Raw genomic sequence first — 16,655 nt, 5'->3', positions numbered from 1 at the left:
TACCCAGTGATCAGAACAAAGCAAGGAAGTTGGTGAGACAGGTTGAACGATATATGATAGTCGAAGTGGCCTAGTACCCATGAGGGTACTATCTACCATTGCTAAGGTGCATTATACCCGACCAGTCAAAGTTGTTAATGATCAAGGTACACGAGGGGTTTTGTGGAATTCACGCTGAGGGGCAGAGCCTATCAAAGAAAATCCTAAGGCAAGGTTACTTTTGGCTGACGATGAATGAAGACTCAATGGAGTATGTCAGAAGATGCCACAAGTGTCAAATGTTCTCCAAGATACCCCGGGAAGCACCTAACGAATTAACACAAATGCAAAGCCCTTTGCCCTTCATTGTATGGGGGATCGACCTGATCGAAAAGCTACCTATGGGAAGGGGATGAGTCCAATTTGTTGTTGTAGTCGTGGACTACTTCACCAAATGGACTGAAGCAGAACCGCTCGCCACCATAACCTCGAAGAAAGTTGAAATTCCATTTTTAGTAATTACCAAATTAATTATACCATGTGAATTAATTAAAGTGCGGAATGGTAATTAACTATTTAAACAGATTGCAGTTATGTCGGGACAGAATCCAAACTTGTTACGACAGAAACTGAACACAATAAAAAGACAGTGCAAAATAATAAAGAACACAACGAATTTTTACAAGGTTCAGAAACCCTTTCGGATAACCTAATCCTTGGGGCCACGCCCAGAGAATAAAACCAATTAATAAAGAATCACAAGTACAAAATATTGACTTAAACAAAACAAGACCCCCTCTTGAGATTTGCCGCAACTTTGTTGTACTTCTCTTCACTAATCTGATCTTGATTGAAACGCTCAACCACTTAAACTCCCTTCAATGACCAGCGAGTGCTTGCATCATCCCGACACAAGGCTTGTAAAAATCTTCTCCCGAAGACTATAAAAGTTGTGTTCAAATTGCAATGTGTATTCACTCATGAACGTAGTATAAACTCACCACAAAATATAAACACTCATATTTCTACAAGATCATGTGAATACTATGATCTTGAATACAAATAAGGAACTCTCACAAATATTACAACACACTCACAAATTATGCATCTAAGAGTTCACGCTTTCTCATTGCCTTCATAGCCCTATTTATAGAGTCCTTTTTCGTGCTCATAAAGGCTGAGAAAGAATCTCCTAATAAAGACAAGAATAATTGAAGATATTCTTGATTGATGAAGAGTTGCCTTTTTTAGAAGATGCTGATCTGACAGATACGATTTTGGTGGGGACAACTCAGACCTGTGTCAGATAAAAAACATGCTCAAAATAGAAAGAACAATTATTGACATTAAATATTCAGTTTCCTGAATTTCAATTCTTGAGCTGAACGAAAAATATACAATCAAATATTCCAGAAATGACTTTGTGTAAGTACTGAATATTTGCAAGATATAACTTCCCTTTATAATCAAATTGAGACAATATAAGGCTAAATAAGGAAGCTAATATAATTCGAAATTCACAAAAAGGGAAAGTGAATTTCTGAAAATCATAATAAAGGGAAATAGAAATTGATCTTTTAATTAAAAAGATATTTCTATAAAATATGCCAATTTTAGGATTTACAATCTCCCCCTTTGGCAATTTAATAGACAAAGCATATCTATTTTTAAAAGATCCCTGCAAAACACAAGTAAGTGCTTAAAATCACAAGAGATAAAATTGTTAACAATAACCAATGAGAATCAGCAGGTCAATCAACATAATCGAAGTACCAAAAATAGAGTTACTCTCTCTCCCCCTCATTGTCTAAGAAAATGCCAAAGAACAAAGGAAACGAAACCAAAAGAAAGACACATCTAGTGTTCTTTTACATTTATCAAAAGAAAATAAAAATAGAGTGAAAGGAACTGTAACCATCATGGAGTAGGAGAGGTGGATGCACTGATAATGGCCAACGAAGAAAGAATTTGGCACTGAGTATCTTCCATGAGAGTGAATTGGTCAAAGAGGCGTGTAATTCCTGTCTGGACAGAAGTGAGATCAGTCAAGATAGCAGGAGTGTCAGTCACAACAGTGCCAGAACCAGAACCAGCCAGATTAATGCCTTTGACCTTTCGAGTTGTGGATGGAGTGGGGTCATCATTGACAGTGTAGGTAGGACCAACCAAAGGAGAAGTCAAGGTCTCATGGGACTTCTACAAAGGACGCTGAGAGTCCAAAAGTTTGTAAATGACTTGCGGAAACATCAAGTGTTGACCCTTGCATTTGGCACCACTCAAGGACATGATTTGATCAAAAATAACAGCAGCAAGATCAATGGTGACTCCAGTCCCAATTTTGAACAATAGAAAAGCCATGTCTTGAGTGATGGTACATGAATGAGTGGTAGACATCCAATTAAACATTGCGAATTTGAAAAAATCACCATAATAGTTAGTAAGATCCGAGACTCGTAGAGAGGTTCTTGGTTCCCACACCATAGCTTGACCAACCAACTCAGACAAAACTTGATCCTTTGAAAACTCAATAGAATCATCAATCTCAACAGAAACGAGATTGAGGGCCTTACCAATTTCAGTAGGACTAAACTTATACCAATGTCCCCTAACATACACTTTATGAAACATAAAAGAAGACTGGTCTAATAACTCATCAATCAAATTTGCATAAAATTCTTTAACAACCCGAGGCACAAACCTTTCAAACCCAGACAAAATCGAAACTAACCCCTTTCCTCTAAAGTAAGTAAGACCCCAAAAACACGATGAGGAGCCAAAAAGGAAATTACGCTCACTAATAAAGTGACGATGCTCATAAAATTGCATGTGTTTTCTCACTATCATTAAAACAGAAAGTAAGAGAATGAGCTTTGAAAGAACCTGAGGCACGAACAGGAGCATCTTTTTGTTTAGGGAGTTTGGAAGTCAATACGGGAAATGCCAATAGTGTGGTGCTTTTTGGGTCAGATGCAATAGGAGAGGCTTCAGAGGGGTCGTCTTCAGATTCAGTCTCCTCTGCCAAATCATCAAGAGGAACATTAGGATTTGGCTCGGTCAAGGAAGGGTCAAACTCAGGTTGAGAGTCTTCCATTTCAGGAGAAACATCCTCCGATGAGGTGCAAGGAGGTGGGTTGATTTTTTCCTTCAATTTAAATGGGGATAAAGGAGATGAATCCGAGATGGAGCTGGTACCTTTTGTTGGAGCCACTTTGGCCTTCTTGCCTTTCTTTGTTCTAGCAGCTTTGGTCTTACGTTTTCCCTTTCCCTTGGGGGTCAAAACATCAGGAGATAGCGACGATTCAGAGTCATGATCAGATGGATCAGACACAACTTTAGTGGAGATTGATTGGGAATGACTTGTAGCCAAGGCAAGTTTGGCTTTTATTTGACCTTCGAAAGAGGCGAGTGGAACCGCCGAGGCTTGGATTGGCTGAGCATCCAGGTTGGGAAAAGTAACTCCTTTACTTGAAGCTCCAAGAATGGTAGATCCTATAGGACCCGAAAGAGCAAGAACCTTCTTTCTTGCTGTGGTTTTAGGTCGACGGCCTGTAGGAGGTGAGACAGCAGGGATTGATGCTGGGACGGGAGGAGTGGTAGTGGGAACTGACTCAGGAACTGTCTCCTGCTGAGACTTCACAGATTTGGAAGATGAACCACAACCTCGAGTCTTCATGGTTGCTAAGAATGAAACAAGTGAAACACACAAAGAAAAAACCTAAACACTTTGGTTATAAGTGAGAGGGACAAACAAGAAAACACTGAGTATGAAACAACCAAAGTGAATCCGAATATGAAACACTGAGTATTCGGTGCACAAATGAGGCAAGTTCGAAAATGGGTAGCCAAAAATGGGTAACTGGATTTTATGTGATAAATGCCAAAATTGGAAACTTTTTGAAAATTTGAGAATATATTGAGATAAAACAAATAAATTGCATCAATTAATTTTTCAAACTTTTTTTTTCAAGTACACGGTCCAAAACAGATTTTATTTTAACATTAATTTTTTTTATTTTATTAAAAAATTGCCGAAAATAGAATGTAAATTGTCATACCATATGTGTCCTTGTAAATGCCAAGTCTTGTTCAAAAGAAACAAGATAACCATATTTTTCACAAATTACAAAAATGAATTATAATTCAAATACTAGGTGACCATAATTCAAAAAATATACCAATCACAAAACATATTTGAATCAATTCATTATATGTATGAGTCTTACAACTATCTTACACAGTCTAGTCAACAGGCATGTGTGTGTGCATGTGTAATCAATTTGGCATTTCTTTTTGGCCTTTTAAAGCTAGGGCCATTGCCCATATTTGGCGATTGTAGCCTTTTTCAATTGTAACCATAATGGAGGCTATAACTCTTATAATGATGGTAGCCCTTTACACTGGTAGAGTATCCTCGAATATAATTGCTAATTACCTGGTACCGACTTACTCAGTGTCGGCTTTCACACATCAGTATATGTAGCTCTTTTCCAAAATGGAGCCTGAAAAAGAAACTGGATTAAGGAATGCTCATACAAACATAATGATTTTATCAAATATAAATTGGATGGTCTATAATTTTTCAAATATGGTTTTTTATTCCAAACAAAGTATAGGGATTATAACGATCATTTTCAAAAATACAAAAAATATGCTCATCAAATTTCTTCCAAACAGGACAAGAGATTTACACAAACACATATGCAAGGCAAGATAATCAATTTATTGGCAATTTCAAATAAAAAAAAACCCCAAGGACTTCCTAAGGGAATCAAATCTGATCGTGTCTAAAGCTTTAGTAAAAATATCTGCAATTTTCAACAAGTTCCCTAATAAAATGATGACGAATGTCAATATGTTTGGTGCGAGAGTGCTGAACAGGATTTTTGGAGATATTAATAGCACTTGTATTATAACAAAAAATGGTTAAAGTTTTAATATCAAACCCATAGTCTGCCAACATTTGTTTCATCCACAAAAGTTGAGTACAATAGCTTCCAGCAGCAATGTACTCAGCTTCGGTTGTTGACAAGGAGATGGTGTTTTGTTTTTCACTATGCTAGGAGACCAAATTGTTTCCTAAGTAAAAACAACCACCACTTGTGCTTTTGCGATCATCCATGTTTCCTGCCCAATTTGCATCACTATAACACACAAGGTTAGAATTTGTTTCTTTGGAATACCAAATGCCTAAATCAAGAGTATTATTAATGTAATGAATAATTCTTTTTACAACAGTCACTTGAGACTCCATGGGGTTCCCTTGGAAATGAGCACACACTCCAACACTGTAACTGATGTCAGGGCGACTTGCAGTTAAGTATAGAAGACTCCCAATCATACTCCTGTAAAGAGTTGGATCAACTTTCTTCCCATTCTCATCTTTAGATAATTTGACCGTAGTACCCATTGGAGTTTTAGCGGGTTTAGATGCATCGAGTCCAAATCTTTTCACTAGAATTCTTGCATACTTGCTTTGTGAAATGAAAATTCCCTCATCTGACTACTTCACTTGAAATCCTAAGAAAAAATTGAGTTCTCCTACCATGCTAATCTCTAACTCTTCCTGCATTTGTTTCACAAATTCCTGCACTAGAGAATCATTAGTAGAACCAAACACTTTATCATCAACATAGATTTGTGCTATCATAATATTTTCATCAACATTTTTTATAAAAAGTGTTTTGTCTACTCCCCCTCTCTTGTACCTGTAACGCCCTACTTCCTTAGAGCCGTTACTAAGTGAGTTTTAAAAGAAAACTTTGTGCAATTAACTCACTAACCGAGGTTTTTAAAACAAAAGTGTGACTAAGCAAAAGTTAAGGTTGCAATCTTTTGAAAATGGTTTACTTTATTGAAAACGTCAAGTATCTATTATTTGGGATCCCAAAATAAGGTTTGCAAAATGTTTTACAACTTAAAATAAGTTTACAGTTGATTGACTATCAAATTACAGGTTAATACAGCCATTTAGAAAATGCCCCCAACCAAAGTAGTCGGGCAGGCCAAACGTGTACGCGTCGCTTCACGCTCTCCATACTCATGGCTGGTTGACTCAATCTTTGCCCTTACCTGCAACACAGAGCACCCGTGAGCCGAAGCCCAGCAAGAAAATGTTGGATTAGCTTATACAGGATCTTTATTTATTTTCATGTATATCTAATATTAAACAAATTAATACGAGATAGCCTAAAACATGTTTCTAAAATTGAATTCAAAGAGAAACAAATAATATAATACTTACAATATACGCAGCGGAATTAAGAGTCCTTCTTTCAGTTTCTCTAACTCTTGTATCCTCTCTGTCGCAGAGTATTATCAAGAAACTGAACCGGTCTTCTATTTTCTTCACGATCTTCCAATGTATCCTTAGAACCACCTAGACTAGTGTGGGAAATTCTCAACACATGAGATAGATATAGAGAGAAGAAGAGAAAATAACAAAGTGTCTTAGAAAAGGACTTGTGTTTAGAGAGAATATAAAACTATCAGAAAATCTGACTTGTCTGTCGTCTCTGAAATCTTCTCTCTAAGCACTCCTTTTATAGACTCAATTAGGCCATTTAATTTAATTAAAAAAAATCAATAAAATAACAGCCATTTTGAAGCCCTAGGTCGAAATTATCATGGGCTATAGGCCCGTGAAATTTCCCATTTGATTATAAGCCCATTGGACTTAAAATCAAGGCCTGTATTATTTTCTATTGATTTAATTAATTAAATAATTATTTAAATCCTTTATCAAATTAATTATTTATAATTTGAACCTTGATTTAAATTTATTTATTAATTTAGATACCAATTTATCTTAATTAATAAATCAGCCATAATTTCTCTTTTCTTCTCAAAATTACACAACTCTGTAAAACTATCCAAAATTGACCTGGTCAACTTTGATAATTCTAATTGATGATTAAATCAATTAATTGAGACTATCTAGATGATTTTATCCAAGGTACAATGGGGACCATGGGCCTATGAAATCAAGCTCCAATAAGTTATCATAAATCTAACAAATAAATTTACTAACTTATTAATTCCTCGTGACTCCACTATAGACTTGGAATTGCACTCTTGAATTCATAGAACGCTCTATAACAAATATAGATACACTATTAATTATCCATTGTTACAACCATAATTGTCACTCAATCCTCTATAGACGGTCTACAATGAGATATGACTAAAATACCGTTTTACCCCTTATTGTATTTTATCCTCAAAGCACTTAGTTCCTTGTAAATGATATTTCAGTAAACTAATTTAATTACTGAAATGAGATCTCTATCATTTATCACCTTGAACCAAACTAAAAGGAAACCATCATTTCACTTCTTCATCAGAAGCTATAGATGTTCATATCTATGATTAACACTCCCACTCAATTATACTACCGAGTTCCCAAGATGTAAGTATGGGCTAGTCCGTAGGGTAAGCTGGTAACGAACAAGTCAAAGAACTCAAATAATACAATCAGTTAGAATGCTAACCACTCAGAATTGAGATTGAATTGACCTATGGTCAACTATATGATATGACTAGAATAGATAATAACGGTATGTTTACTTATCTTATCAACTGTCAATATCAGTCCTGTCCGATGTAACAAATACATCCGATCTTATCTACTTTGCTAATGTTCTGGAAAGAACATAACACTGTAATGTGTAAGTAGATCATATCGTAGATTGGCAAGTCAGTGTAAATCCGGTGCACTGACTAATCTTAGGACTAACTTATTTTTGAACATATAATCATATTTATATTCCACTGTGATTATATCACTATAAATAAGATTAGCTATATGCTCGGGATTTAATAGAAGTTTATATTAAACAAATAATCATGAAAGTAAAACATGTGAGCAAAGTGATTGACCAAGTCAAAAAATGATTTCTATTCTTTTATTGATAATAAAATGAGATTACAAAGAATTTGGGTTTTAATTAGGGCATAAAACCCCAACAGAAAACTCATACAGTATATAACATATGCGAATTATATAGTTAACATATCATATAATCCACAGATAACCAAATGTTCCATCAGACTAAACAAACACGGCCATGCCGTCCCAGAGGCATTACCAGAGCCTGGGGCCTCAGTCCTCACCGTAAGGATATCACATGTATCCATTGGGGTCCCACCTTGACTACAAGCACTTCACGTGCTAAGTCTTACTTCCAGCCCAGCTATCGTTCTCGGCCTTTCACCGTTCTCGGCCCCATTGCCGTCCTCGGCCTTTCGCCGTTCTCGCTACTATAATCACATACAGTATAATTCAAATAACATTCAAACATATAACAATTCAATCAAAACTATACCATAATCATGTAATACAATTTAGGGCCATGCCCTGCATTAACACTATGGGTCCATGCCCTGTCATATGGGTGCTACAGTTTTCTTACCTGTATCCTGAGCTTCACAGTGCACAAAAGTCACGAGCACGGTCCTCTAACTTGAGCCTCGCCGAAATCCTAGTCAAAACACATACAAAACACTCTTTATTACTAACCAATTCCAAAACCACTTTTTGGTACCAATCCCGTACCCTCGGGACTCCCAAATTCCTAAAACAATTCATTGGAAACATCCCCCGAACCCTCGGAGCAAAAGCTCAAAATTGCAAAATTTCATGTCCTGAAAATGGCCTAGCGCCGCGGCGCCCAGCAAGTTAGAGAGCCTCCCCTTCCTGGAAACATCCTCGCGCCACGGCGCCCAAGAATAGGGCCGCGGCGCTCCATCGCGAACCCAGATTTCTGGGTTTTCTCTTGCATTTTTCCCGAGCTAAAACCCCTCCAAATCATCCCGAACAATTACCTAAACCCCAAGATCAATTTAAAGCCTCAAATGAACCATCTAACAACTCATAAACACTAGTATCAAGATCAAAACACAATCACACCCAAAATCCATCCTTTGATTTCTAATTTCAGCAACCTCAACCAAAACTTAAAAACTTAACTCATGCATTTAAATTTCTCAAATCAAAACAGAAACAAGCCTTAAATTTACATAGAATCCTTACCTTGAATGAAGAATCCAACCCTAAGCTCCCTTGGTTCTTCTCCTAAGTCTCAAAATTTCAGCTCCTTCTACACCTCTTCTTCTTCTTCTTGCCCTAGCTTTTCCTTCTAGCTTTTCTTCTCTCTATTTTTAACAAAACAAAAATATGACCAAGCCTAAACCGTGTACCCCTTTATCCCAGCTGAACTTTGTCTAAACCCCCTGCCAAATGACCATATTACCCCTCCTAATAATCCTTCCTAACTACACCTTCAAGGGCACACTAGTGCATTCACTTCTATTTCAATTCTACTACCATTTTCCATCTAAACTTGTTACTCACAGCAGTTACAAATGGTTACCTAGGTTACTCAATCACCAATAACTATAACAACTAGTTCTCAACTCAACTCACAAAATTCCCCAAAATACCCCTAGGCTCCTCCCGAGCCGGGTATAAAATCTCGTTGTGACTTTTGAGTTAACTAGCTCTCCAGAACCGTCTCGGCACGTGCATCACAATAATAACACCACTCACACGTGGTACAAATCACATAATACAATTATCACATATATGCCCTCAGCGGGCTAAAATTACCAATTTACCCCTATCATACAAACGGGGTCCACATGCATATTTATTTCACCTAAACATGCATACTAACCACATATTCATTAAATTCACATAAATTAATGCAATATAACAATTATTGCCCTCCAGGCACACTAATCAAGGCTCCAAGCCTTATTAGCAAATTTAGGTCGTTACAGTACCCCTTTGAGACCAAAAAATGAGTTAGTCTCTCATACCAAGCCCGTGGGGCTTGTTTCAGCCCATACAAAGCTTTTTGCAATTTAAAAACATGATTAGGATTGTATGGATCCTCAAACACTTTGGGTTGTTCCACATAAGCTTCTTCATTCAAAAATACATTTAAAAAGGGGGATTTTACATCCATTTGGAACAATTTAAAACCAAGAACACATGAAATAGCTAGTAATAATCTTATGGATTCAAGTCTTGCAACAGGGGCAAAGATCTCATCAAAATCAATTCCTTCAACTTGAGTGTACCTTTGTGCAACTAGTTTAGCTTTATTTCTTATTATGGTCCCAAATTCATTAGTTTTCTTTTTAAATATCCACTTTGTACCTATAACATTAGTATGACTCTGTCTAGGGACAAGGATCCATACCTCATTCCTTGTGAATTGATCTAGCTCTTCTTGCATAGCATTGATCCATGATTCATCATTTAAGGCTTCCTTCACATTTTTTGGTTCCAAAGTAGAAGTAAAACAAACAATTTAACCAAATTTACATACCGCTTTCGAGTGACCATACTCTCTTCAAGGTTTCCCAAAATAAGATCAGAAGGATGATTCTTTTTTACTCTAGTTGATGGTTCTCTTTGAATAAAGTCAGAGGAAATAACTGGATTTTCCTTCTCTATTTGCCCAGTTGTTGTTTCGACAGAATTAGCGTTTGATACATCAGCAGTGGCTGTTGTCGCCTCCGAAGGTTGTGCTGTCAGATCTGCCATTTCTTTATGATGTTGAACATCAATGAGCCTGTCAATTTCCTCCTCATGGGAGTACTCAGAAAAATATTTTAAATCATCGACAACCACATTAGCTGATTCCATAATAGTTTGGGTTCTCATGTTATAAACACGATAAGTCCTACTATTGGTGGAATATCCAAGAAAAACTCCCACATCGCTTTTTGCATCAAATTTTCCCAGATTCTCACGATCTCTAAGAATATAACACAGACAACCAAATACATGAAAATAATTGACATTGGGTTTTCTACCTTTCCAGATTTCATAAGGAGTTTTATTTGTACCTGGATGTAGAAAACACGATTAATTTTGCAACAAGTTGTATTAATTGCTTCAGCCCACAATTTCTTTGTGAGTATTTTGCTATTTAGCATAACTCTGGCCATTTCCTACAAAGTACGATTTTTCCATTCCACTACCCCATTTTGTTCAGGGGTTTTGGGAGCAGAAAATTCATGTAAAATTTCAAAAGATTTACAACATTCATCATAAACTGAATTTTCAAACTCCTTACCATGATCACTTCGTATTCTTACAATCTTTCCAATGTTACAATTTTTTTCAACTTTAAGTCTTGTACATAGTGTTTGAAAAGCTTCAAATGTATCTAATTTTTCTCTTAAGAAATCTACCCAAGTAAATCTAGAAAAATCATCCACACATACAAAAATGTATCTCTTACCATTAATACTTTCAATTTGTATAGGACCCATGAGATCCATATGCAATAATTCTAACACATTTGAAGTATTAATATCAGATAATGCTTTATGGGAAATTTTCAACTGTTTTCCCAATTGACATGATTCACACTTACCAAGCGATTCTTTACCCAGCTTGGGTATACCACGGATGAGACCTGCATTAGCAATCTTTTTCAAGTTTTTGAAATTTATATGCCCAAGTTTTTCATGCCACAAGTCAGTAATATTAAAACTTGATGAAGATGCATGACATGTGAATTTTTGTGTGAGTGTGTAACAATTATCCAAAGAACGAGAACCTTTGAGAACAATATCACCACTTTGATTTATAACATTACACTCATCATGCGAAAAATTAACAAGAAAACCTTGGTCACAAATTTGATTTATGCTAATTAAGTTGGCTTTCAGCCCATCAACAAGAAGCACATTTTTTAGTTTCGGTAACCCTTCAATGTTTACAGTACCTTTACCTAAAATATTTCTTGTCATTCCATCCCCAAATGTTACTACTCCACACTTCAAGGATTTGAAGTTGGTAAGAATGTTGGCATTACCTGTCATATGTCTTGAACAACTGTAACATCCCCAATTTGCTATTAAGGTTTAGGACCTTGATTAGCGTGCCTAGAGGGCAATAAACGAATTAACATGATAATATATGAATTTAAATGAATATGTGATTAGAATGCATGTTTAGGTGGAATAAATATGCATGTGGGCCCCGTTTGTTTGTTAGGGGTAAATTGGTAATCTTAGCCCGTTGAGGGCGTAAATGTAATAAATGTATTATATGATTGATACGACGTGTGAGTGGTGATAATATTGTGATGCACATGCCGAGACGGTCCCATGGAGCTAATTAGTTTAAAGTCACAATGGGATTAAATACCCGGCTCGGGATGAGCCTAGGGGTATTTTGGGAATTTTATATTTTGAGTTTGTGAGTTACTGGTTAATGGTAATTGAGTAACTTGAGTGACCATTGGTGACCATTAAGAGTAACAGATTTTAGATGAGAAAGATGGTAGATTTGTAAGAAAGGTGAATGACAAGAATGCCTTTGAGGTTTAGTTATGAAATGAGTTACTTGGAGGGGTAAAGTAGTCTTTTGGCAGGGTATAGAAACCTTCAGCTGAGGGAAAAGATGATTTATGTGTTAACACTTGGTCATATTTTTCTCTTGCCGAAATCGGAAGAGAAACTAGAAGGAAAAGGAAAACTAAGGGCAAGAAGAAGAAAAGAGGGGAGCTGAAATTGGGAAACTTAGGAGGAGAATCAAGAGGCTAGAGGTAACTAAAATCAAGTATAGGCTAAGACTTGTTCAGAGGTAAGAGTTTATCCCCTGTTTTGCTAAGTTTCAAGCTTGATTTTAGAAAGTAAGAATGAAAATTGAAAGAGAGTTGTGGCTGGTTTTGTATGGGAATTCAGCTTGGTAATCCAAAGGAATTGACTTAAAGCTGGAACTGGAGGGAGTTCAAAGTAGAATTATTGATTGAGGTAAGGGTTCTAAGCAGCTTTGAATTTTCGTTTCTGGTGTGGTTTAAGAATATTGAGGCATGGTTTACATTTTACAAGCCTTGGTTTAAGTTTATGAAATTTGAAACCAAAGTGTGGATTTTGGGTGTGATTGAGCTTGTTGTTGGTGTTTATAGGTTGTTAGATGGTTCATTTGTGGTTTTAAATTGGTTTGGGGTTTAGGTATGTGTTTGGGTTGAATTGGAAGTGTTTTGGCTCGGGGAAAATGTAGGGGAAAACCCAGAAATCTGGGTTCACGAAGGGGCGCCGCGGCCTTGTTCTTTGGTGCTGGGGCGCAAGGCTGCATCAGGAGCTGGGGGACTTTCTGGGCACCGCGGCCCTCAAAGGGTAGTGCCGCGGAGCTAGGCTATTTTTGGGACAGGGATATTTTGCATTTTTTGGGCATTTGTCCCGGGGGCTCAGGGGATGTTTCCGTTGTATTGCTTTGGGAAATTGGAGGTCCCGAGAGTATGGGATTGGTCCCGGGAAGTGGTTTTGGATTGGTTAGTATTAAAGAGTGTTTTATATGTGTTGTGACTAGGTTTTCGGAGAGGCTCGGGATAGAGGACCGTGCTCGTTACTTTGGTTCATTGAGAAGCTCGAGACACAGGTAAGAAAACTTTAGTACCCGTAGAGCAGGGCATGGACCCATAATGTTGTTGCAGGGCACGACCCTAGATTGAATTATATGTTAGGACATAGCCCTTGATTTAACTGTTATATGTTTAATTGTTGTTTGAGTTATGCTATATGTGGTTATAGTTGAATGAATGGCAAAGGGTCGAGAGTGACGAAGGCCGAGAATGGCAGTGGGGCCGAGAGTAACATTTGGCACGCAGAGTGCATATCACTAGGGTGAGACCCCAGTGGATACATGGGATATCCTTACGGTGAAAACCGAGATCCCAGACTTTGGTAATGCTTCTGGGACGGCATGGCCGTATATGTTTAGTTTGATGGATTATCTCTTTATCTGTGGATTATCTGATATAATGGTTACATAATATGCATATGTTATGTGCTGTGAGAGTTTTCTTGCTGGGCTTCGGCTCACGGGTGCTCTGTGTTGGAGGTAAGGGCAAAGGAAAAGTCAACCAGCCATGAGTACGGAGAGCGTGAGGCGACGCGTACATGTTTGGCCTGCCTGACTGCTTTGGTTGGGGGTATTTTGAGGAATGGCTGTATTAAACTGTGATTTTGATGGTTAATTATCTGTAAATCTATTTTGAGTTGTAAATATTTTATAAACCATATTTTGGGATCCCAAATGTAAGACACTTGAAATTTTCAACGGAATAGAGTATTTTCAAAGATTACAGCCTTGACTTTTGTTTAAACACAATTTTGTTCTAAAAACCTCGTTTAGCGAGTTAATTGCACATTTTAAACTCACTTAGTAACGACTCTAAGGTAGTAGGGCATTACAACTTGGTATCAGAGCGAGCCAAGGTTTATTGATTCTTGGAGATCGACCGAACATGTACGCTCGCTGTCATTGAAAAGCTTGACTCAGGGTTGATTGGTATGGTTGATTGTTATGCTTTAATATGTGCTTGAATGTCCTGTTTGCCTGCTTAATTTATAAAGAGCATGACAAATGAATTAACATATGGGTGATGCCAGGGCAAGGCCCGTTGTGTGTTATATGCTATCTGTATGTTATCTGGATTATTGGTCATGGTTAACTGTTGTGATTGGGGGAAAGAAATTGAATTCTGTTATCTTGTCTGATGAGTGGCGTCGCTGGTTGTAGGCATATAGTTGAAATGCCTCGGCAATCATCTCGACTCCGTGGCAGTAGAGCTGAGGTTGACCGTCAAGGTCAGGACCCTCCACCTGCCCCACAAAATTGGCAACAGATATAAGCCGAAATGGAGGCTAGATTGTAGAGAACAGAAGAAGAACTTCGTCATTTGAGGCAGCAGGCCCCTTCACAGGTCACTGGGTTGCCAATTCAGCGAAGTGTAGCGCTAGTTTCGGTTCAGCCTGTGGTTGAGAACAGGTGGGAACCTCTATATGAAAGATTTAGAAAGCAGCAACCTCCCACCTTTGAGGGTGGATCAGACCCACTGCGGGCCGAGCAGTGGATGAATATGATTTCCTTAATCTTAGATTTCATGGGGGTCGAAGGAAATGAAAGGGTAGCTTGTGCTAGCTACATGCTTAGAGAGGATGCCCACATCTGGTGGGATCTAGTGAGTCAGCGGAGGAATATTATAGTTATGACTTGGGAAGAATTTAAGAGTATCTTTAATGAGAAATACTACAGTGTAGCAGTTTGAGCTGCGAAGGTTGAGGAGTTTATTAACCTGACCCATAACAGGTTATCAGTTACTGAGTATGCCCTGAGATTTGATAGACTGGAAAAGTTTGCGCCAGATTTAGTGCCGACGGATGCAGCGAGGAGAGATAGATTCATACGGGGGTTGAATGTGATGATCGCCCGTGATGTTAGTATTACTTTAAATTCGGAGAGTACTACCTATGCTCAAGCAGTGGATAAGGCCCTTACTGCAGAGAGGGCCGAGGACCAGATATGGAGAGACAACGATGTTAGGCACGAAGCTAGGAGGACAGAGCCTCCTTTTACTGGGTCTAGTCGGGGCAATGGCCCCAGTGAGCAGAAAAGAAGAGTTCCAGATTCATTAGTTCCTCCTAGTTCTGATAGGAGGGTACGAGGTTCTATTGGTGGCCGTCAGGGCGGAAGTGACAACTGGAGGAGTTTTCCAGTGTGTCCTCGATGCAGACGATGACATCAGGGCGAGTGTCGGATTAGGGCATGTTTTATTTGTGGGAGTGCCAACAATTCTGAAGAAAGACTGCCCACAAGCTAAGAAATAGGAGCCAAAGCAGGGAGACAGTCTCGCTCTTGCCAGGGTATTCGCTTTGACTCAGACTGAGGCAGAGGCTAGTCCCTCAGTTGTGACAGGTCAGATCTCTAGCGCTGGTTCTTTGTATACTACATTGATTGATTCAGGGGCTACCCATTCATTTGTTTCTGCTAGGGTGATAAACCAGCTTTGTAGACCTAGTATTGTGTATGCTAGGGGTTTTCAGACTTTGTTACCAACAGGAGAACTGGTAGTCTCTAGGAGATGGATTAGAGCATTACCAGTAGAGATAGATGGTAGGGAATTGTTTGTTGATCTGGTTGAACTAGACATGGATGATTTTGATATAATACTAGGGATGGATTGGTTAACGAGGTATGGAGCAACGATTGACTGCAAGCGATAGATGGTGACTTTTGAACCAGAAGGCAAGGTACCTTTTGTGTTTGTGGGGATGGTGAATGGACCGCGGGTACCTATGATCTCAGCATTGAAGGCTAGAGACCTGATGCAGGAAGGTTGCATAGGAATCCTAGCAAGTGTTGTAGATACCTCTAGAGTTGTATTGGTGGGACGGAATGACACCAGATTGGTCTGTGAGTTCCCAGACTTATTTCCAGCAGATCTGCCAGGATTGCCACCACAGAGGGAGATTGAGTTTATCATAGACTTGGCATCAGGAGCGGAGCCAGTATCTAGAGCGCCCTACAGAATGGCTCCAGCAGAGTTAAAGGATTTGAAGATTCAGTTACAGGAGCTACTGGATTTGGGGTTCATCAGACTGAGTTTCTCGCCATGGGGTGCTCCAGTGTTATTTGTTAAGAAGAAGGATGGATCGCTTAGGATGTGCATTGACTACAGGGAGTTGAACAAGTTGAATATTAAGAATAAGTATCCACTGTCTAGGATCAATGATTTATTTGATCAGTTACAGGGGAGTACGGTGTTTTCAAAGATTGATCTCCGGTCAGGTTATCATCAGTTAAGGATTTAAGAGGAGGACATACCAAAGGCTACTTTTCGAACAAGGTATGGACACTATGAATTTCTGGT

The 16,655-nt window shown here is 38.3% G+C and overlaps 1 protein-coding gene across 1 annotated transcript; it reads right to left on the bottom strand.

The window, feature by feature from the left end:
- Positions 1-1,896: 1,896 nt before the first annotated feature.
- Positions 1,897-10,528, bottom strand: LOC133779217 (uncharacterized). Its single transcript, XM_062219205.1, has 4 exons — positions 10,330-10,528; positions 3,202-3,657; positions 2,873-3,063; positions 1,897-2,175 (listed from the first exon to the last, which is right to left on the bottom strand). The coding sequence occupies exons 1-4, from the start codon at positions 10,526-10,528 to the stop codon at positions 1,897-1,899; spliced, it is 1,125 nt and encodes a 374-aa protein (XP_062075189.1).
- Between the last annotated feature and the right edge of the window lie 6,127 nt (positions 10,529-16,655).

Source organism: Humulus lupulus, chromosome 5 (genome assembly GCF_963169125.1).
Source record: "Humulus lupulus chromosome 5, drHumLupu1.1, whole genome shotgun sequence".
Classification (NCBI taxonomy): Eukaryota; Viridiplantae; Streptophyta; class Magnoliopsida; order Rosales; family Cannabaceae; genus Humulus; species Humulus lupulus.
The sequence above is the reverse complement of the archived record's forward strand: the minus strand, read 5'-3'. Positions and strand labels throughout refer to the sequence as shown.